At 39.1% G+C, this 21,360-nt stretch overlaps 1 protein-coding gene across 1 annotated transcript in view; it reads left to right on the top strand.

Moving 5' to 3' along the window:
* The first annotated feature begins 4,416 nt into the window (after positions 1 to 4,416).
* Positions 4,417 to 21,360, top strand: part of SORCS2 (sortilin-related VPS10 domain containing receptor 2) — a 375,581-nt gene continuing 358,637 nt past the window's right edge. The window contains exons 1-2 of the mRNA XM_009890550.1: positions 4,417 to 4,431; positions 5,265 to 5,332. Of these exons, the coding sequence (XP_009888852.1) occupies positions 4,417 to 4,431; positions 5,265 to 5,332 (83 nt within the window). The remainder of the gene's footprint in view (positions 4,432 to 5,264; positions 5,333 to 21,360) is intronic.

Genomic DNA, 21,360 nt, shown 5'->3' with positions numbered 1-21,360 from the left:
AAGGCTTTTCTTTTTCTTAACTTGGACTGTAGGCTCCTGAAGGCAATAGATTCTTTCTGGTCTGTGTTTGCACAGTGCTAACAGAATATAATCCTGTTCTGTGCTAGATAGTGGATTAAATATATTACATATCTTAAAGTTACTCTGCTGTATAAACGTTTGCAGGGGCAATGTGTAAAGTAGTATATTTAACATGGTTTTGAATCCGGAAGCAATCACACCCACCACTTTCAAGACTATGCACTTATTCAGCTCTTGTGGATAGAAATACCTCTTAGAGAATAGGAATTGAGCCATTATTTTGCCTTGCCTTGAATTATGAATAAATTCACTGTACGGTTATTACTAATGCTTAAGACAAGTGCACTGGTCCGGTCAGTGACTTCATACACAGTAAGTTCTCTCTTCTTCCAATACAATTTAGTTGGAAGAACTATAAATCTAATTCTTTAAGTCTTTCATGTTAAGTCATGGGTTGCTTTTATGAACTATATTACCAGAGAGGAGTAGAAGCTTATACAATGAATTCTTATTAGCTTTAGTAATGGTCTAAATGTCTCCTCTTTCACCTTTCATCATGACACTGCAATGGAGTAATCCTAAACGCTCTTTTTCCGTTTACAGTTTTCCCAGTGTGATCAAATTATTATGAAGTTGTTAATAGTATTATGGCTGTTAGTCCATATATTAGACCTGTGGTAATATACCTTCATATTAATCTCTTGGTTTTTACTTTTCTTGTGAGAGTCTTTGTTTTAAATACTGAATGTTAAAACCAATGTCGACCTCAGCGTGATGATTGAAGAGCCTGCTGCTGCAAAAGTGGAAATGGCTTGAAGGATTGGAGCAGTAGGTGGTTGTCTCTAATTTATTAGGGGGTTTTTTGATTATTAGTTGTCAAGAAAGTTTTGGAAGTACAGGGGGTGGTGGTGATGAATTAATAGGCTGTGCCTAGAACATCTTGATTTCCCTGAAATAGCTACAGTTTACAGTGACATAGTTGTAGTTTAATAGCTGAGAAAAGGTGAGTTAGGCTGCGTTCTTGAACAAAATAGCAGCTTATGTTCCAGTCATACAGAGTATTAAGTGCCTGTTCGAGTGACTCTCATAAACACTTCTCTTGATTTCAGTGGGTTCATTGACATGAATTAAATTAAGCAGATGCTTAAAAGTTTGCAGGAACTTGAGTCTGTTTGAGCTCTGGCTGCCCAGAAGTATTACAGTGTGCTCTCACCTTCTAATAAACTTGGGAAAACACAAAAACTTGCAATCATACTTGAAATTATACATTTCAAAGTATGAATCTTTTGCTATTAAATTTCTGAATAGATGCCAGAAAAATAATTACTTCAAATCACAAATGGCAGGGGTCAAAAAAAGCTTAATCCATAAGAATCTTCCTGTAGATGAAAAAGAGAAATCTGTGTTAAGGATGGTCTGTGAAATAAAGCATCCTGGAGGAAGCATGTTAAAAAAAAAAGGGGGGGGGATTTTTTTTTTTTCCCATAAATCAATGTTTATCAAAAACAGAAGGATCTTAGCAAATCCTTCACAGAAAAGGAAAAGAACCCCAAAGATAAAATATAAACACCAGGAAAAGTGATTGATCTGGAATTCATTCATTTTTCCTTTCTCACCCCTCTTAGGTGACATGGTGATGAAAAGAGAGGATTAAAATGGGCTTCTTTAAAGCCAAAAATTTATTAGGAAATTATTAAAAGCACATTGTATCTCTTAAAGTGAAGGTTTGCTCTTTTTGGTCCAGCCTTGCTACAAAGCATTTTCAGAAGAGAACAAGAGAAAAGGAGAGGGAGAAAACATAGATCATTCTAACTTTAATTATTCATGTATAATAATATCTGTGGAATTTTCCATTTGTTTTCCCTGTCTGTCATTCACTGAAAACTGAAGACAGGTCTATATCCAGAAAGGATTTTTGGGTCAGAAACTGCTACAACTCTTGTTTGGAGAACAGTCTTGAGCCGTAACTACTATAATGGTGAGAATCCACCCAGGCAGGAACTAAGTTATGGAAGCAGGGGAATGGCATGGGAGGACCAAAATTGTCTCTGTGATAGGGCTTAAAATGGTTTCACAAATTTCCTCATAGAACAGGGACTGGATGGAATAAGTGATGTCTAGGTAACCCTATAAATCCGTCTTTAAATAAATAATATGGTGAGTCTAATTCTCCTCCGTTGCCTACATTTATTTTTAGCTATAAAATAATAACACAAAAAAGCTAAATTTATTTTAGCTTTCCATGACTGATAGTAGTATGAGCTGGCTAAGAATCACACCGTTGATCGTTGCTCAGTTGCTGTGGTGCTTCAAGCCTCTCTCTCTATCTGCAGGCCACCCAAGTGCTTTCACTAGGACAGCCGCGTCTATGAACCATTGGCTTCCATCCAGGCTGTAAAATGCTTGTAATTATGGAGTGCCATTGAAATGAAATCAGTGAAAGAGCGCTCTGCTCTTACAAATGACGCACAGAATCCAGAGATCCTGAAGACCTTTATGTTTTTATTGTGAAATGATTCCTCTTGTTCCTTGGATCTGTTTATTAATTGAGAAAAAGCACCATTCTGGTTAGCAGGATCACTATTTAGCCTGAAAAGATGCGCACAATCCAGAGGACAATGCTGTAAAATCTGTTAAATAGCTGACCTACATTTTTTGGACGTTGGGATGAAATCCACTGGCATAGTTGAAACAGCGGTCAGCCCCCCGGCAGCCTCGTGCTTCTTAGGTTGCGACAGAATTCTGCTGACAGTGTTTAAGAATTCAAAGATGGCTCGTGATGGCTTTGTTTTCCCTACTGAGTCGTTATCCATACTTCTGAAATGCAAAATAAAGTATTTTAATTTTTGAAAGAATTTACCAGTCAGATTAGAAAATAGTGACATCTGTTTCTCAGAGCGATGACTCAGAATAAGGCTCAGCGTAAATAAGACATCTTGCTGCACATGGTTGCTCCCCAATGCAGTTTGCAATTACCTGAAAGCCACTCAATGGAAGTGTGTGGAACAATGGTAGCTTTCTCATTTGGTGTGGGCATGCCCTAGATGAAGAGCAGCTACCAAGCAGTACACTGAGCCCCCTCCTTGTTCCTGCAAGTCTTTAACACTTAGGACAGGTGCTGAGTTACAGAAATGGCTTATCTGGAGGGTGCTTTGTTGATGCTTCTGTAGAGGTTAAGTTCAAAGCAGGTGGATTGAGGGTAACCCAATAGGATTCTCTGTGCGTGATAATAATCAGGTTAATTCAGAAATGAAGCATCGGGCTTACCCTGTGGCAGAGTATCTCCAATGCACATCACTGAAAATAATCTGAATTTTAAAAGTTATGTTTCTACAGTGTACAGGGATGAAAAAAGTTGGCTTACTAAGTTTAGGATTCAGTCTTTGGTTCTGCATGAATGTAAGGAAACAAAATGTAATCTCTTATATCTTTTAATATTTTCTTTTTTTTTTTTTTTTTTCTTTCCATGCACCAAATAGGCATTCTTGTATCTTTTTTAAAAAAACCTCCCAGGTCAGTTTTTGTGGCCTAAGAGGAATTTCAATTGTTCAGAAAAGCACGGTCTGAAACTTTTTCTTTAATAATTGGAGCCAATAGATGCTCCCAGTAGTGAAGTTTCTTTCTTTTTCTCCTTAATTGCAAGCACCAGCAGAAAGCTGTAGTTAAGACACTGACAATAGAATAAATAGCTGACCTGATGGAGCGTGCTTGGGCTGTAGCCAGGAATCTCATCAGTAGATACTCTCTCCTTTGGGAAATGGTTCTTTCTCTTGGCTTTGTAAGTCTTGTAGTAACCTATTTAAAAGTAAAATATTTTCTTTTTTTTTTTTTTTCTTGCTTTATTTTAAACCAAGCCTTTATTTTATAAATCACCAAATTCCAACAAAGTGGTCTGGTAGATTGTGACTCGTTTGAGAATAGGAGAGAATAATACTATTTGTGAATTATGGATTGGTTCTGCTTTTACCTATATCAAATACATCCAGGAATATGTGCTGTGAATTTATTAGGCTTAGGTAACCCTGAGTGAGACTGGTATGATAGCTCAGTTCTGCAAAACGTTGTGTTATTTCCAAAGCACCATGTACATAACACCCGCGGTCTGGAGTTCTGTTCTCTCACAAGCTCCAGCATACAGAGACTGTGGCATAAATGTATCATCAGCATATTAATTATCTGAATAATCAAAGTGAATGCCTACAGTTGCTGTTTGCTGGAGATTTCATCTGGTGGTAAGGAGTGGAGGAAGTGCCAGCTAAATAACAGCATGCTTCAAACTGTTGGAGACTGATGTTGACCCCGCATTAAAGAAAGCCAACAGCTGTGCAAGGAACCAGAGGTTCTTCTCATTCTCAGTAGCGTTGCTATGGGAACGTGGGTATAAGAACCACTAATATGGACTGGCAGCAAGTGAGGGAAATCTGTTTTAAATAATCTAAATATAAAACATAGCATTCAGACTGATATACCAGTCATGGACTAGTGCTTTACGTTGTTTGACCACTGAATTTGTCAGATGTTGAGTGAATGGAAAGTGTTTCTTGCTGACTCTTCTCAGAGGTTGAAGATGTTTTGTGGATGAGATTTGTTTGTGTATTTTGTTGGCTGTTGGTGATGTAGATGAGTAATTTACAGAGCACAGAGCTGGTTCTTGAAGGAAAAAAAAAAAAAGTGTTATTTCTTGGAACAAAAAATGATAGACATGAAAGTTGCATTTCTCATCTTGTAGGGAAGACCAGAGCTGATTTTCTGCCTGAATTTGTTATCTGGATAATCAAAGTTAATAACCATTATTAACTCTTCAGATTTAAAAAAAAAACACAACAAAACAAACAAAAAAGGGTGTCTGCAGATGTCCAAGAGAGTTGTCTCCTAAATTTAAACTAGCAACCAGATTGGTTCTTTCTGCTGAGAAAGTCATACAGATTGCTTGGGGGCTGTCATGTGGTGGTGGGATTTATGTGACTATTCCAACTCCACCAGTCATGTGAAACAGGCAATCTTTCACAAAGTCACCAGGTTTGCACAAAACTTCGAGTGCTGAAATCACTCTTCTCAGAAAGAGAAAGGAAATAAAGCAGTCTAAAGGTAAAACTGGTAAGAGGTAAAAATAAAGTGAAATACAGTTCAGATTTTCAGGACCATTGCTTTTGCATTCACCAGAATAATGCTGCCCGTGACCTACTTATGTTTCTTATAGCCGTTTACATATATAAATATATTTATTCTCATTTTCTTTTTAGGTGATCTTGATCCTTACCAAGTATTACCATACTGACATGGGGAAAGTGCTGGAGAGCTCTTTGTGGAGGTAAGTTCTCTGCTTTTCCTATAACCTCCCCACCCCGTTCTCAAATAGATCTGTCTCTTTTCCCTTTCCAAACTGCTGCTGAGTTGACTTGGTTAGCTGATTGATGCTATTATAGCGGGATTATTCCATTTGTCATCAGCTCTTATGCCTTCTCTTCCTTAAATGCAGTCCAATAAGAAAGGGTTTGAAATGAGTTTTAACAGTAGAGACAAACAGTGATAGAAAGTATAAGGTACCTTCCTGATGCCACTTTGCAAGCTGCCATTCTTTTCCTTTTCTTAAAAATTTTGCATCAAAGTTACATAAAAACTTTGAAGTACTTTTTGTGTTGGGATGTGTCTCTTGGGAGTTCTTACTGCTCTTGAGCACTGTGTTGAGATTAGTGAATAATCCTGATTTGGAAGCAGTAACAATTGGATGAAATATAATGCCAGTGCAGGTCGTTTTGTGCCTTATGACAACTGGGAATATGTAGTAATCTAAATAAATTTCTAAATTGATTCTCATATCCTTAACATTCGTGAATTAAGATATCAATATGCTTGTTGCCTGCGTCCGCACAAATTGCGTGCTCCGGTGTATAGCAGCACAAAACCAGGGCCAGGGTAAGCCTATGTTATGCAAATCATACTGGTTATCTTCTCCTGTGCTAATTTTGTTTCAATAAGTGGGCTTTTGGGGTTCCAATTTTCTGTGTATCTGTATAAATCTTCCACCACAAATTTTTGGAGACCCATTATGTATGCTTCAAAAGTGAAAGTATTTCACTGTTATCAAGACATATAATATTGTTCCAATGTTTGCTATGCTAGTTTTGTTCGGTTATCTGTAGCATTGGAAAATATTCTTGAAATATTCTGCTGGGATATCTAAATTATTGTTATAAATGACAGGAGACTTATTTGAGGAGTCTTACATGAAATTTTTATGTAGCCCATAAGCTTCAGGTCTAGAAACAAATGGGTTATGCAATACCTCATGGCTTAGGTACTCGTAAACTTCATACTGTCCCAAGAGCTTGTATGGGGACTCAGCCTTCATCTGTGTGTGTAAGGAGCTTTACAGAGACAATCCAAGCAAAGCAGTGGGAAAGGGAATAGGGAGGGGGAAAAGTCTGTGACCAGGACATGCTGCACACCAGCCTTGTTACTTGCTTTGGAGGAGGCTGCGTTGTTTTAACCTTGTGGGATTTCTCATCGTGACAGTGTATCTTTGCAATACCTTGTTGTCGTACTAGTGGCTGAGTAGTACAGTGTGGCCAGGGGCAGTGGTCCATGCAGCACAAGGGGATTTTCAAGTAAAAAAGAAACTTCTAGTGATAAAAAGGGGGTGTTCAAGAAAGAGAGTAGGATCGAATGGAGACTGCTGGGTATTGCCTCAGGATTGGCCTTTTTAGGGCTATGATGGTTCATTTGTAATTATCCTTTAAACTTACAAGATGAAAAATTAATTGCATGTTTGTTTCTGGTTTAATTTTTGTCCAACATCTTGTGCAAAGAAGACAACCAAATGGCAATTTGAATACTCCCGTAATTGCGTAAGCACACATTGCTTTCCTGTTATATACCCCTGGCCCATACAACATGTGCAATGTGTTTCAAGTTTTGCTATCCATGCTTCAGTGTAATATATCATAGGAGTCTTTTAAACTTATTCAGTTTGACTCTTCAAAATAAACACTCTGCTCTTTCAAAATAAACATAAAACAGGCTTCAGATAATGTTGCTTTCTTTTGAGAACATAAACACTTCAAACAAGGTCATTCAGACCTTGCTGACAGCTGGTGTAAAGAAGAACTGGTGTGAACTGCATTCAAGTAAAATTGATGCTAGCGTGCATCATGGGGAAATCAAGCCCTGTTACTTACAAGTAATAGATGTACCAGATGCTTTAGTTGTTTATAAAACCAGGATGGAAAAGCTGAAAGGAAGCAAGTGCTTAAGATTAGCACTCAGGCCAGGGGTGGTAGCTGATCCATCCCTAGATATGTTCTGCTCTGGGCTCAACTCCTTCCTCCACCTCTGCCCACTGGTGTAAAAGCGGTATGTGCGGTTGTCAGACTGGGGGAGTTACAAAGTGCCTGGATCTGGAAAAGCACAAATGACACCAACTGGTGCAAAAATATCGAATGGTGTCTCTCTCTGTTGAGATGTAGCTCATTATTTGCACTAAGTAACATAAAAATAAATACTGTCCATGAAGTCAAGGAACTTTTGTGGTTTTTCTCTGTGTGAAATGGTTGGGTGTACATTGGTGAGGCTCCATGTTTACTGATGGAGCCGGGCTGTTGTACTCACATTGGCAACCTGCCCAGAACGCACAACGTATATACTTTAAAACTTTTTTGTTTGATTCTCTTTTGCATTCCTCTCATTTGCATCAGAACAAATATACAGTAAAATGTGAAAAAATGTTGCAGGGTTTTTTGTCAGCGGACAGAAGCCACTGATCTTTGAGGTTTCCGTGCCCCACTGATCTTTGAGGTTTCCATGCCCTGGTGGGAATGGATCCTATCTGGTTATTTCCTGAATCAGTCCAGTGTTTTTCTTCTTCCTATCTTGCCTGGCTAAATCATACCAGACACTTCATATTCTTAAAGTCTCTAAGTGAAAATAAACTTGGTTTATGACATGATGAATACCCACCAGGTTAATTTTTTAATGTTGTTAATCTCCCACTTTCATCTTGCCAATCAGTAAATATTATCCTAGCTTGGCATTTATCGGTTCTTTTATTTCTTGAAACCGTGCCTTTCTTTTCTTCCTCTAAAACGTAATTCCTCTTCATCTCTTTCTCTTTTTCTCCCATCACTCGAAATAAATGTGGGTTTTTTTACCTTGCTTAGTGGAACAGGGAATAAGAAGAGAATGGTGACTCAGTGGCCCAGTGATGCTTATTTGTTCTTTAGTAACCTTGGAGTTGCAGTCAAACTTTTAAGAGTAATGCAAATGGTGGGGAAAAACACCAGTCAGAGGTAGATGTCCAGGAGCACTTTATGTGAAGAAGATAGATTTTGGAAGTGGACCTACATGACGAATTTCTCTGCCTCTGCAGCACATTGTTAATTTGTGTAGGAAATTGTATGCCTCCCTACGCAGGTCAGGTTACAGGATTGGGAGGCCTAAATTTTAATTACCTTGTGATCTTTTCATTGTTGAATAAACATGGAAAATGGTGCTGGATAATGAAAATCTTAACAAGTTTTTACTAGTAGCAGCCGTATCTGGTTACACTGAAGAGGTGGAAGCATAAATCTTTGTGGAAGCACGTAGTTAGCAAACACTAGGGTGTGCTTCTATAGTCAACTATTGCTGATACTTTGCTAATTTGCTTATTAAGTAATTGTTAAGGTTGGGGTAAATGGTAGCATTATTTGACTCAAAATAAGTTAGGAAAATAAACAGAGATGACATCGTTTGCCTCTTGAATATAAATTAAAGTGAACACAAGATTGTTTTCAGGTTTGTTTTTAGAGTTTCTAAAATGCAGTACATATTGGGAATACAGGTTGGTTGTCGTGTTAGGCCTCATTAGCATAATGAAAAACTGATACTGTGACTAAAACTTAAAATTCAGGTACTGAAATTATCTTTGCAAATTGCTCATGTATTGAAGATACTTTGCATACTAGTGCTGTTCCTGTCAGAGTCCACACATATCTTTATCCATCATGTTTACTGTATGATGACCTGAAACAAATGGATCATTTAGGATAATAGATACCTGAGTATGTGTTTTCCTATGCTTTATGGACCAGTTTGTGCAGAAATGTATAGGTCCACATATTTTACAACCTCAGGTGCCTGCTTGCATAGGTTGCATGCCTGCAGCTTTAGACATATGTACTTGAATCTTACAATCACATATTTTAATTTTGAATTGGTAGCCACTAAGAATTTAATACTAATACTTACCTGCACACTTGAGTTAATTAATCCTCATAACGTCTCTTTGAAATAGATTATTTCTATTATTAGTTCATTTTTTACACGAGGCACCTGAGGTGGTAGCTGATTGCTGAAGGTTATGCAGTGACTAAGCACTCTATGGCCATGGAATTGCCTTCCAACGCTATGCTTAGGCTGGCTCAGAGTCCTGTTTCTGGTCTGCATGCAGCCGTGCCCTTCTTAACTTGATCTAAGCAATGAATAATAGATGCTGCTGCTGATCGCTAATAAAGTTTTGATTGCGCATTACCAAGCTGTAATGATACGGTAGTGCTAATGCGACTTGCTGTGTAATTGCCATTGTTCCCAATGGCATCACCATGTTGTTATTGCTTCACCGCAGCAAAACAAACGGCATTATTTGATGTTAACTGCACTGTTAACTCCTCTCAGCATTGCATGCTGAACCCCAAGTAGGTCCATTTTTGGAGATGTTGGGATTTTTTTTCCCCATGTTGTCACTAATGAACTGCTACCTGGAGAAACAGACTTCTCTGACTGCTTAAATATGGTTGGATACCCTGGCTGAACATCCCGGGATTCCTTACTCCAAATGCAGCCTGAGGAGGGAGTGCAGTCACAGTGCTGCTCAAGGAGGTTGTGAGTCCAGGTCAGTGGCCAGGCAGCTGGAGGTGGCAGCTCACAGATGAGCTCGGGGTGAGCCTCATGGAGAGCATGAGACTCTACAGACCTCGGGGAGTCAGGAAAATCGTCTCTTTGGTGGCACAGCTGTTTCTATCTACGCCCACAAAAAGCCACCTACTCAGGGCAAGACCGGGTTGTACAAACCCACTGGCAGTCAGTAGCGATCAGTGCACAGTGGCCGCATGCTGCTTTGGGCATTGACACAAAGATGCATGCCTACACCAGGGTTAAAACCCAGCCTACAAAGAGCAGGAGAGTCTTTTATGGTAGATGCAGGGAACAATGTACCACTCGAGAAAGTAAAATTTCCAGACCGTGTGTGGCTCACGGAGTGCGAGAAAACGAGTATGGGCATCTGTTTCCAAACTCTTTAGACTTGTAGGTGAAACTCATTTCACCTGTTTAGTGAAATTAATTTAAAAAACAAAACAAAAAAACCCCAATACAGAGTCTGGTGACCCAGTGAAATTCTTTCTTGGTGTGAAGTACAGCTTTATAAGTGAGCAACTGTATTCTGCAGCGACTTGTGCTTCCAGATGGTCATATATTATGGTTCTGCTTTGAAAAGTGACTTTGTAGAAATGGCCCCAAGGGATGGAATTATTGAGTCTGTGATTTCCATATCAAATTTGCTCTTTTTCCAAGTAAAAACAAAAAAAGAAATGGCTTTCTAATTATTAGCTCAGCGAACTCAGCTTGGGATTTAGTGTCTAGCTGTGCTTTCTCTGGCTAATGCATCATCCTGAGTAATGCAGGTTCTGCAATCAAAACAGACTGCCCTCAATTATATCTGTGCAGCTCTTTTGTCCTCCTATTATATCCTTATTTACACCTGTTCCACTGTGAAAAGGTTTTGGGCAGTACCATTGAAAAGGCAGTCCTACAATTAGAATTTTATTTCTGGTATTGAACAACAGATTTTTACGCTCTCTTTAATCATATTTCCATATTCACCTAATAGCATTATGAAGATTTTCATTATCTTTGCCGCAATTTCTGACTTGCTAATACTCTACAGTGCATCATTATGAGTTGAATTGTGCAGGAAAGTCTATTTTACATTTATTTTGGGCATTTTTAAATAAGCTGTAAAATCATAGCTAGGAAGTGAAAATAGTGGATTTCAGCCGATCAGCAAGGTTTTATTATGGGTGTCAGGTAAGAAAAATATGTAAAAGACAAAGGAAATGAAAGGAACATGTCTTGACAAACCTTGGAATGTGCAAGATATTAAAGAGAAGATTATTGACATATTTGATGGGCAGTGGTATTGATTTAGGGACCTAAAGGGTGCCAATGTTGCAGTGTGCTTCTGTAGTGTGTGCTCTAATGGACACATGACCCACTGTAGTCTTTCCTAAGACCAAGACCTATCATATTAGCACTAACCTTGCTCTTAACGTTGGTGCTGTACTTATCCTTTATCATGTTTTCACTAGTTTTTTTGCTATTTAATAAAGGAATGAGCTTTGGTTGTAGGTGTTGGGAACCATTCCCCGAGTCATGACCTGTAGACCCCTCTGAAAGAAACGTCATTTAAATGGCTTTCCAGGGCATGGGACTTAGCTTAAGAAGGTGCTTTTATGGCTGTGTTACCATAATAGCACTTCAAAAATATTTTTATGTCTAGTATGTTTGAAGGTCTGAACAGAAAAAAATAAATCCCACAAGCAAGTAAAAGCTACCAAAGTCTATCCAAAATTCTTTACTGAGTATCTGTTGCTCCCAGATGAGAGCACTGTGTCATAACTACTCTTCCAAGTCTTCAACAACTCATAGTGGTGATGATGATTTCAAATGTTTGCATGTTTCTACACTAGTTTGTGAATACACAAAGAATATATGACAGATGGATTAAGATCCAGTTGGAAAGCTGTGATTTATATAGTTAGGAAAAGGCACTTGCAATACCCCCATGTTTCATTGCAGCTGGTTGCAGCATGGCTGCTGAGCACGTTAAATATATCTTCAAGCATGGGAATTTTGCTACTTTACAGGTTGATTCCCTTCTCTTCTGTTCTCTTCTATTTGGTCTTCTTGAAAAGGAATTAAGTCATTGTGAGCTATAACTCATAATAAGTGAGTCAATTTATTAAGAAAGAATAACTGTTTATTTTAAATGATTCAAGAATTCTGTCCTACTGTTTGAGTAACTTGAACCTAAGTCATAGAATTTCTGATTGCTTTAACTGGAACTGGTATCATAAACAGATTTTATAGGCACAGGCTTTGTGGGAATTGTACCACGGGTTCTTGTTTTAAGTAGGTTCCTGTTGGCTGGGGCTGATAGTGATAGAATAAGCAATCTTTCCTCCCCAAAACCCATCCAGGTTGGTAGCAGTAGGAAGTTCAGGAAAGCCACTTCACTGGCGTTTCCTCAGATCTATCATGGTATCTTATTGTATAAGCCTCCCTACAAGAAATTATCATCTTTCTTGCTAGCCTCAGCAGACAGGTTTAAGATGAGGAGTAGAGAAACAACGTCCTTCTATGCATTAGTTGTCAGTGGGGTTTGTCATTTTGTGTGTGTTGCCTTCACCATCCCTCCCAGCATAAAAGAGGGAAGCTTGCATTGGCACTGCCCACGATCCACTTCGCTACGATCAAACCGAAAAATTGCAATCTCGGAGCTTTTATTGTGGCATGAATCCTCTGTAGTAAATTCATATAAAAACAGTTGAGCCATCAGTTTTTAGCTAATCAGAAGTAGTTTGCTGCATTGTCGTCCATTAACTCCCACTGTCAGCAGGCCAGCACAGCAGGGGGGTGCGGGGCCCATAACCCAGGGCAGATGGAATGACACTGTATATATATTAAGCAATGTTTCTTTTGCCACGCTGCAAAATGGAATAAATAAGAAACCATAATCAAAGCAGCTAGTTTCATTGCTCATCACATTTTTATGATGATGAATGAGGTATAAAACCCGAATAGGTTATATTGTTAAAACCTGAAAAGGGTGAAGTCCTGGCTTAGGGGAGCATATGGTGAAGTAGATATGACATTGCACTCAGCAACTAGTGATGCTGCTGGTTCCACCTTCAGCCTACTGTGTGACCTTGTTTGAAGAACCTGCTGTTCCTGGGCTTTTCTCCACTTGGTCTTTGCCCGATTTATTTCTTTGAAATATAAGTAATTTGGAGAACCGATTGTACAAGTTCAGTGGGACCCCTGTCAGTGCTGGGGCTATAACGCTTCATTAATACAAATAATACGAAGGAGCTGTAACATTTAGGGATGTTTAATGTTTGTCTCCTTAAAGTTGTTGGCTTGAGCCTGAGAAGGACAGGAGACCATCAGAGAGCACTAACATATCATGAGACCCATCCAAAACCACTTACCCATAGTTTCACTACAAGGCAACTAATGAAGAAGTGCCTTTTCTCAGCTGCTGCTTTGAAAATGCTGGTTTGCAACCCCCCGTTGCTTCTCTTAGTGTTGGGCACCTTGTGTCACTGATGTGGTATGTGGAGTGTGAGCAGCTTCACTTGTTTCTGTAGTATGTGCAGTCTGCTCTAGTGCATCCCCTGCGAACCGATTACAAATTAATTTGGTTGTTGGGGCTGAATGAATGAACAGCTGCATAGTTAATTATGCAGAATGGTATAGAAAAATGTAGTGTTAATGTTTTATACGCTCATTATCCTTGCAGTATGGAATATTTTTTTCAGTGTGAAAATAACAAAGGCAATATTTCCCACATAACTTATTTATTAGGAACTTTGTACTGTTAGGCAGCTTTCTCTGCTTTAATTTGGTAAGGATGGGGACACTTAAAAACTCCATAGAGGCCAGTTTTTAAAATGCAAATATAATCTTATGTGCTGATGAATTTGGGGGTGTGGGGAGTTAACAAAAATTAAACCAATGTTACAATAAGATTTAAATGTCTTGATTCTTTAGGGTGTTCTGAAATATTGAAGGTTAGTTAAGAGTTTTTCCTCTTTCTTCCTGAAACCTCTCATTGAACAGATGACTGATTAGTCAATTGAAGCTCTGTTCCAACTACTTTCTGGTTTAGGTTTTTGATTGTTTTGGTTTGTTTTCATATGATATTTGGGCTTGTCCCTTCCTGCTTCTCTTCCCCCTCTTTCCCCTTCGGTGTCATTTCCTCCTATTGTATATAGAGCAGGGATAACAACTTATTTCACTTCAACAAATAACCATTCTTGAGCTAACCTTCAAAAAGATATTTCACTCCCTCACCAATTTTTTCTCCTAGTGTTTTTTTTCTTGCTAGCTATTATCCTCCCTCTTTCATAGGACTGGCTTTCTGTCCCTTCCAGCTCGAACTTCTCCAGGCCAGACTGGAGAAGCTGCTTTTTGGATGAGGTGTTAAGTGCCTACCAAAAGTCTTCGCGTTTTTGCCTAACATGTCAGCTCCAACCCTGGCTTTTGAAGCTGTTCCAGAGTTGATGTCCTTCTGATGGCAGGGTTTTTCCCCCCATAGTTGCTTTGACTGATGGTAGATATTTCCATGACCCGTGAGCACATTTGATCCCAATTTTCTATTATAGGATCTGAAATTGTAATTTCAATCTGGGGGCGGGGGAAAAACCTGTTATCGCCTGTTTGTTGAAAAGCACCTGTCTGTGTTAGTTTATTTTTTTCAAATCTGGTATGTACTTTCTTTGTCAAATGGATATTGTTTTTCTTGAAGAGGGTGCATGTGGTTCGAATTACAACCCTTGATAAAAAGACATTGCAGTATCAGTGAAATACAGCCACCTCTGGGCAAAAGCCAGGGAAACAAGTAAAGCAGACATGCAGTAAAGTGTGCTTTCTTAATATCAAAAAGACTAACAGTTCGGCTCCAAAGCATCTACATTGTTCGGCCTTTTGATATCCAGTCTTTCAAGCGTTCCTTTCTGGCAGGAAGAGGATGTATGGTCGTGCTTTCTGTACGATTCAGATAGTTTTCTGTAACGCTGATCCATCCTTAGGATCATTGGCTATTGTGAAGGCTTCAACATAAAATGTTAACACATGGGAGAGAAAATTATTTTAAATTTTACTCTCTTTCAAGAATTTGGAGACTTATCACTGTTTTATCTTAATTCTTACCATATGCTGCCCACTCCTTAATTTTGTAATGTCTCTTTGGGATAGAGCATATATGGAAAAACGTGATTTAAAAATAAAGTTGTGCTGTTCTAAGTACACTGACTTGAGTTTGAGGTTTCTCTCCCTTTACCCTACCCCTAAGCATTGTCTGTACTAACTACTGGCCTCTCAGGTTTCAGTAGTTTTTTTTATTTGCTTTTTCTTCAGCCTGACATGCAAAATTAGAAAAATAGTAATATTTTACTGTTTAGCCTCCTTTAAAAATAATTGGAAGCAAAGTATACATGGGATGGAGTTTTGTGTGTGCGATGAGTTCAAGTGTGTAGTGCTTAAACACTCGGTGCTATTTTGGTGCAATTTTCAGCTTAGTTCAGACTGCTCTGTCCTAATGGGAAGGATGCACTGGTAAAATATTATTCTCCTGCTCTGTGAGAGGGCAGCGCTTTCTGGCAAAGTGCAGAAGCCCAGAGTGAAAACTCTCATGCCTTGGCTTTCCATATGGCCTCAGGTGAATATGTGAATCTGCCAGCGTTGCAGAGTGGAAAGCATCCAAGAAGCACATTAAAATAAAATTAAAGAGGGAAAGAAACTTAATTATTTAAAGATCAGAAAAGTATGTTACAAGTATGCTGTATAAAGCACCCTGACTTTGTACCTATCACAGCGTTACCTTAATAGGTCACAGTTAGAGGAGACCTTGGGTACAACATCTCTTAATATGCACTGGTATGTGAATTGTAGAGTAGTTTTCCAAAAACTTCACACTGATAATTAGCTTCTTAAGAAGCATATTAACATTTGTAAAGTACTTCAATAAGTAAACATGAGTATGTATTTTTCTCTTGATTTCCATGTTAACTGGACGTCTTGGTCTTCGTACTTCCAAATGGTTGTGTTTTTATAAAAACGTCATTTTGGGAATAGATAAACATTGGTATTATTAAAATACACATTATTCTTTCTTTTTTCTTTAGCATGTTAGGTAGGGCTGGGAATAGGGTGTAAGTTTTCCGATTCCCAGTTGACCAGTTACATGTCTGCTTTAGAGAACTTTCTTCTGCATTGCATACATTCAGAGAATAATTTTCGTTGCAAGGGAGCTCTGGTGGTCATCAAGTACAACCTGTACTCAAAACAGGGCTAACTGCACAAGTTAATCAGGTTGCTCATGGCCTTGTCCTGTCCAGTTCTGAAAAAATGCCAGGATGGAGATTCCACAGCTTTGCTGGGTAACCTCTGCCCATGCTTTGCTGCTCTTATTGCAAGGGGTTATGTCAGCTGGGATTTCCCATCTTGCAGCTTGTGCCTGCCATTTATCGCCTTTCCACTGTGTAACCCGGTCGTGTCTTATTTATAACCTTCCTTTAGGTACTCAAAGACTGAAATCAGATTCCCTGTTAGCCTCGCTTCCCAGATTAACCTAACCCAGCTCCCTCAGCCATTCCTTGTACGTCGTGTGCTCCAGTTCCGTCATCATCTTGGTGACCCTCAACTGGACTCAGTCCAGCTTGCTGGTCTCTCTCCTCTACCAAGTGGCACAACATTATTTTATCCCATTTGTAGAAGTGGGGTGATCTGTCTTCTGCAGGTCCCTCTCTGCTACTCTCCCCACATAAAATAGGCTGTGCTTGGGTGAATGGTTTAGAATAGTTACCTTATTTGTCTGAATACAAAAATAAGTGTGAAAATCCCTAAATGCTGAAATCATTAACAGTAGAAATTCAGTTCTTTAAAAATTACTTAGGCACCCAAGTTACTTCATTAGCTCTTGAAAAAGATGGCATTGGTCTTGTTTGAATTGAACCTCTCAGTGTAAGAACAGGGGGGATGCCAGAATTAACTTTTTGTCCTCACTTTTGTTATGCAGTATGAATTCTTGATGGGTTTTGATTTAGTTGCTGGTGCATTATTTATGACATCTCTTGGCTGCAGCTGCTGTAATCCACGAACCAAAGCCAAGCCTATTGTTTCTAGTCATAGAATCGTAGTTTGTTGTGGAGCAACTCCCAGGTAATTAGGCAAGATGTGCTGTAATTGGTTGTAACATGGGCTCTTCTAAAAAAAGCATTAATCAGTCTGAATAACAGGTTATTTTTTTTTTCTTTTGAAGATTTGTCTACCACAGGTAAACATTATTATAGCCACAAGCATTAGGAAGATTAATTTTGCCAGGAAAGGAAGGAGAACTATGTGCTTGTTTTTTTTTTTTTAACGATCCTTCACTTAGAAGAGAATTCTTTTAAGTCAGAATATTGAAATGTGCAAAACAGAGTCTCTTAGGGCAAGAATTCGTGTACTAATCGTGGGATGTGCGTAAAGCTAAAGTCTTATTCAGAGAGTGGACTTCATACAGCATTTTTTACTGCTGTCAGATTTATGAAATTTTGGACAATTTTGGGTCATCTTTAGATTGACCTATACTTTTGTACATGTATTTTTGATTGACAGGGTTTCAAAGGTCAAATGTAGACACCTGAAATTGCTGGAGTAAAAACTGCTGATTGCTTTAAAAAGTGATTATGAACTGAGGAGACATTGTAAGAGGCACAACATTAATTTGGTGGATTTCTTGACCCTCTTGGTATCTTCCCATCAAAGCTGGATTCTTTTGTGGAATATGTGATGGATATGAGCTAACTGGAAACAGTGCAAAGAAAATGGGATGAAATTCAGCTTTAGCTCTGAAAATTGGAATACACAGTAGCCACTCCAACATCTAAAGCTCATGGATTTACCTCAGTTCATGCAGTAAGCTTGTCAAACAGTCTGCCACGAGAGCATTTAGGACTGGGGATGGGAAACAAAAGGGAGTCAAATAGCATTTGTTCCCTTGAAAATTGTTCCCTCGAACATGTTATTCTGCCATATTCTTTTCTTAAGGGTCAAAGCTTTTCTCTTTTATGTCTCTGTCCTGTTTTAAATCTATGTGTTCAGTTTGACTGGCTAATCGGGAATGGTGTTTATGAAGAGGCTATAGTCAGCTTTTTCGCAGGTGGCAAAGAAAAGCGAGTTACGGTGTTACACGTTACAAAGCAAGTGTTGGGGTGACACTGAGGCAGAGCCTAGACCGGACAGGGATTCTTCTAGGTTTTTTTTTTGCTCCACAGAGTGCTGCATATTCAGTATTTAATTTCCCTTTGTACCGTCTGTGTAAAATTCCCATGAGAAGGAGCAGCTGCTGTTGCTGCCGTGCTCACGGTGAGCGGATTTCCCTGTCAGCAAGTCACAGAGTGTTTTCACTACAAGAAAACAGTTACTTCAGGGGAACTGAACTGTGTGGTGTCACCCTTAGGGACAAGCTAAACTGCATGGCCCTCCACCTTGTCTCCTTGAAAACAAATCATATTTTAGGGCACAAATGCATGTGCCCTACTGGGGGATGCGGCAATAAATTGCTGTAATTGGTGTAAAGAGAGCTTAGTGCTTTTGGAAGCAGTGGGGCTGTAATGGTTTGCGCAGGTTGCAAGCCAGGTCCTACAACTAACAATAGACTGCAACTGCCATTTGTACCAATTGTGGATTTTTTAGAGCAAACATTTGTAGAGTGCAGTGTTAGTTATTATGGAAGTAGTAATCTTCTGTTCCCATTCTTTTCTCCTCTGCTTGGTAGCCTCTGAGGAGGCATTCCTTTGATCACTGGACTATCTGTTCCAGAGATGAAGCCCTGCAGCAGAAAAGGGGTTAAACTTGAGCTTAATTTTTTTTTTTTTTTTTTTTTTTTGCAACACAAAGCATTTTCATCTAGGCAGAAATGGGATGATCTTACCTTCTGATGGGAGGGTGGGAGGAAGGCAATGTTGACTGTATACAGGTTAGATTTTTCTGAGTAAAAACTGCAGGCTTGAAGGCCTTGGGCTTACTCCGTGCATCTGATGATGATTGTGTTGGTTTGGACATTAAAGTGGAGAGAATTGACGTGTTAGAACTAAGTCTCCTGATCCATTTGTTCTCAGCTTCCTGACCTATTCTTTTCTCTGTCACAAGAAAGAATCTTTGTTGATTCTCATACCTTATCACTCATTTTGTCACTTAGTGTAACGGTCAGAAGGTTTTAAGGAGGTATGCTGGAGGCCAAGTGGCTCTGGAGTGGATTCTTGGCTCCTGGTTTCCTTTTGCCTTTGACAGCAAATGGCAAGAGTCCCAGTGTTGAACCGAGTCCCCCAACCAGGCTTAACTCAATCCTGCCTAGGAAGCTGAATGGCAGCAAGACAGCCAGTTCCAGAAAGGCAGTATTTCTACCTGTTACAGCTCGCTTATAACACCTGGCTTAGCTCTGTATTGCAAACAAGCAAATGGATCGGTCTCACCTTTGCTCAAAGATATTAATATTAAAATGTAAGCATAAGAGATCTGATTGCCTCCAGCTGTCTGGGGCCACTGCTCAGAATTTGGTCAGTGGTAGGGTCGACACTCGGTGTGGCATCTGGTGCTCTCATATTTCACATTAAAATCAGCATGTGACTGACCTGGAGTCTTTTAAGGCTCACCAAAGCTGCTGTCAGTGCTGCCTTCAGTGTAAATGTGCCTTAAGTTGGTCATTGTGTTTTTTTCATGTGCTAAATAAATTAACACAGTATTTCCGTAAATGATACGTAATTCCTGATAACCCACCTGATTTTCAGAGGGTGGGTGTTCAATACTTTCTAGTTACCAAGTTCTTCCCTCTGAGTATTCAGAATAGGAATTATCCAAAATTTTTATCGTCTTTAAAATTAAATGGTGAGATGTCCATGCAAGAAAACCCCACTTGATAAACAAAGAAAGTGTACTGTTCACCAAGTTTTGTGTTTTAGTTACTGAATGCACAGAATTCTTGGGATCTGATAAGGATGACAACTGTTTTGTTTATGCAATAGAACAAGAAGTATCTCCAAAAAGAAATTTAGAAGTTTGAATCAGTTTTGTTGATTTCTACTTTGTTTTTCCACATCTTACCAAAATTCTGCTTAAGCTTTTTTCTTTAGAAATGAGTCTGGGAGTTTTTGAACTGATATATTCTGCTTCACTGATTCTTTTCTGTATTATATTGTAGGAATTTGCTCTCTTTTTAAATTGAAGTTTCCTGATACTTATTCTCTATTTGAGGGAGGAAAACACAATGCAGTATCAGTAAGGCACAGGTTAAATATATTATTATTATGTTAATTCACAGATCTTTTAAATTTAGTTAACATTGAATAATTTTTAACTACCTGGAGTTAAGCAGAGATCGGTATCAGCCTTGCTTCAAGTCAACATTTTAACCACTTATTTGGCAGTAAATACAAATTATTGCTGATTACAGTTATGGGTGACAAAAAGAATTGACAGAATCAAGAGGACTGGACTAACAGAGGACCTTTAAGTTCACCTTAATGGAATGCTATTTGTGTGGGAACAAGAGATGTGGGATATGATGTACAAAATATGTTGGCATATGGTGGAAAACTGTGTTGGGAAAAGGCTGAGGGGATCGGAGGTGACCTCCATGGTTGTATCTTGGGTAATTGTGAACTTCATGTAAATCGCACTCATGAGCAGGGAGAAGAGCAGTATCTTGCTTTCTGTGCACGCTGCTGCGAGGGTGATACTGAAATACATCAGGGCCTCCTGTCCGTACATTCAGACGCACGTAGAAAAAAGGAAGAGAGTCACAGCAGCGTTTCAAAGCTGGAGAAAATGGCCTGCTGCGAGAGATGCACAGAGTTCAGTCTTTCAGCTTATCAAAGGGAAGTAAAGGGCTCTTTATTCTAACAGTTGACGTTTACAAGAGGGCTTGATGTTTGCTCTGCTCAACCCTAGGTGACCCTGGCTGTAGCCAGCAGGCTGCAGGGAAATGACGGCCATGTCTATTCATTTGTTTTCTCTTTCTGATATCCCCCATCTTATCTGTTTTGACCAAAAATATGTTTCTGACTCCTTGCTCCTTAGCCAGATTTCTCTCTAAACTATTTTCTAGTAGTTTTCCTTAAAAAAGAAAGTGAGGCAGTAACTGCTCTGTTAGATGGGCATGTCCATTCTCCAGTGGTTTTTGCAGGTGTGGGATAGAGGGAAGGAAGGCCAAAGAGTAGTAATAGGCAAGTAAGAAAGTAACTACGTGGAAGAAGTCATCCCTATCCTTTTCAAAAAGCTTTCTAACATTTTGACGTGACAAAAGTGCTTTTTAAATAACGTTAACTTGGTTTATAAATTTCACCCCACTTAAAAAGTAACAGTACATAGCACCAATAGTGCCGTGGAAGAGGTGGCAATCTTGGTCTGATTGCTCACAGAAAAGTTGTTAAAATGATCAGAGGCCCCACCAAAGTCGATGCTGATTTATGCCCCCTTAGGCAGCTGCAGCAGAAGGACCAGGGAACAGATAGAAATGTAGCTGTAAAATACACTCTTCTC

Source organism: Charadrius vociferus, unplaced genomic scaffold (genome assembly GCF_000708025.1).
Source record: "Charadrius vociferus isolate BGI_N301 unplaced genomic scaffold, ASM70802v2 scaffold88, whole genome shotgun sequence".
In the NCBI taxonomy this organism is placed as follows: domain Eukaryota; kingdom Metazoa; phylum Chordata; class Aves; order Charadriiformes; family Charadriidae; genus Charadrius; species Charadrius vociferus.
Note: the sequence above shows the minus strand (reverse complement) of the source record. Positions and strands in the feature narration are given on the sequence as shown.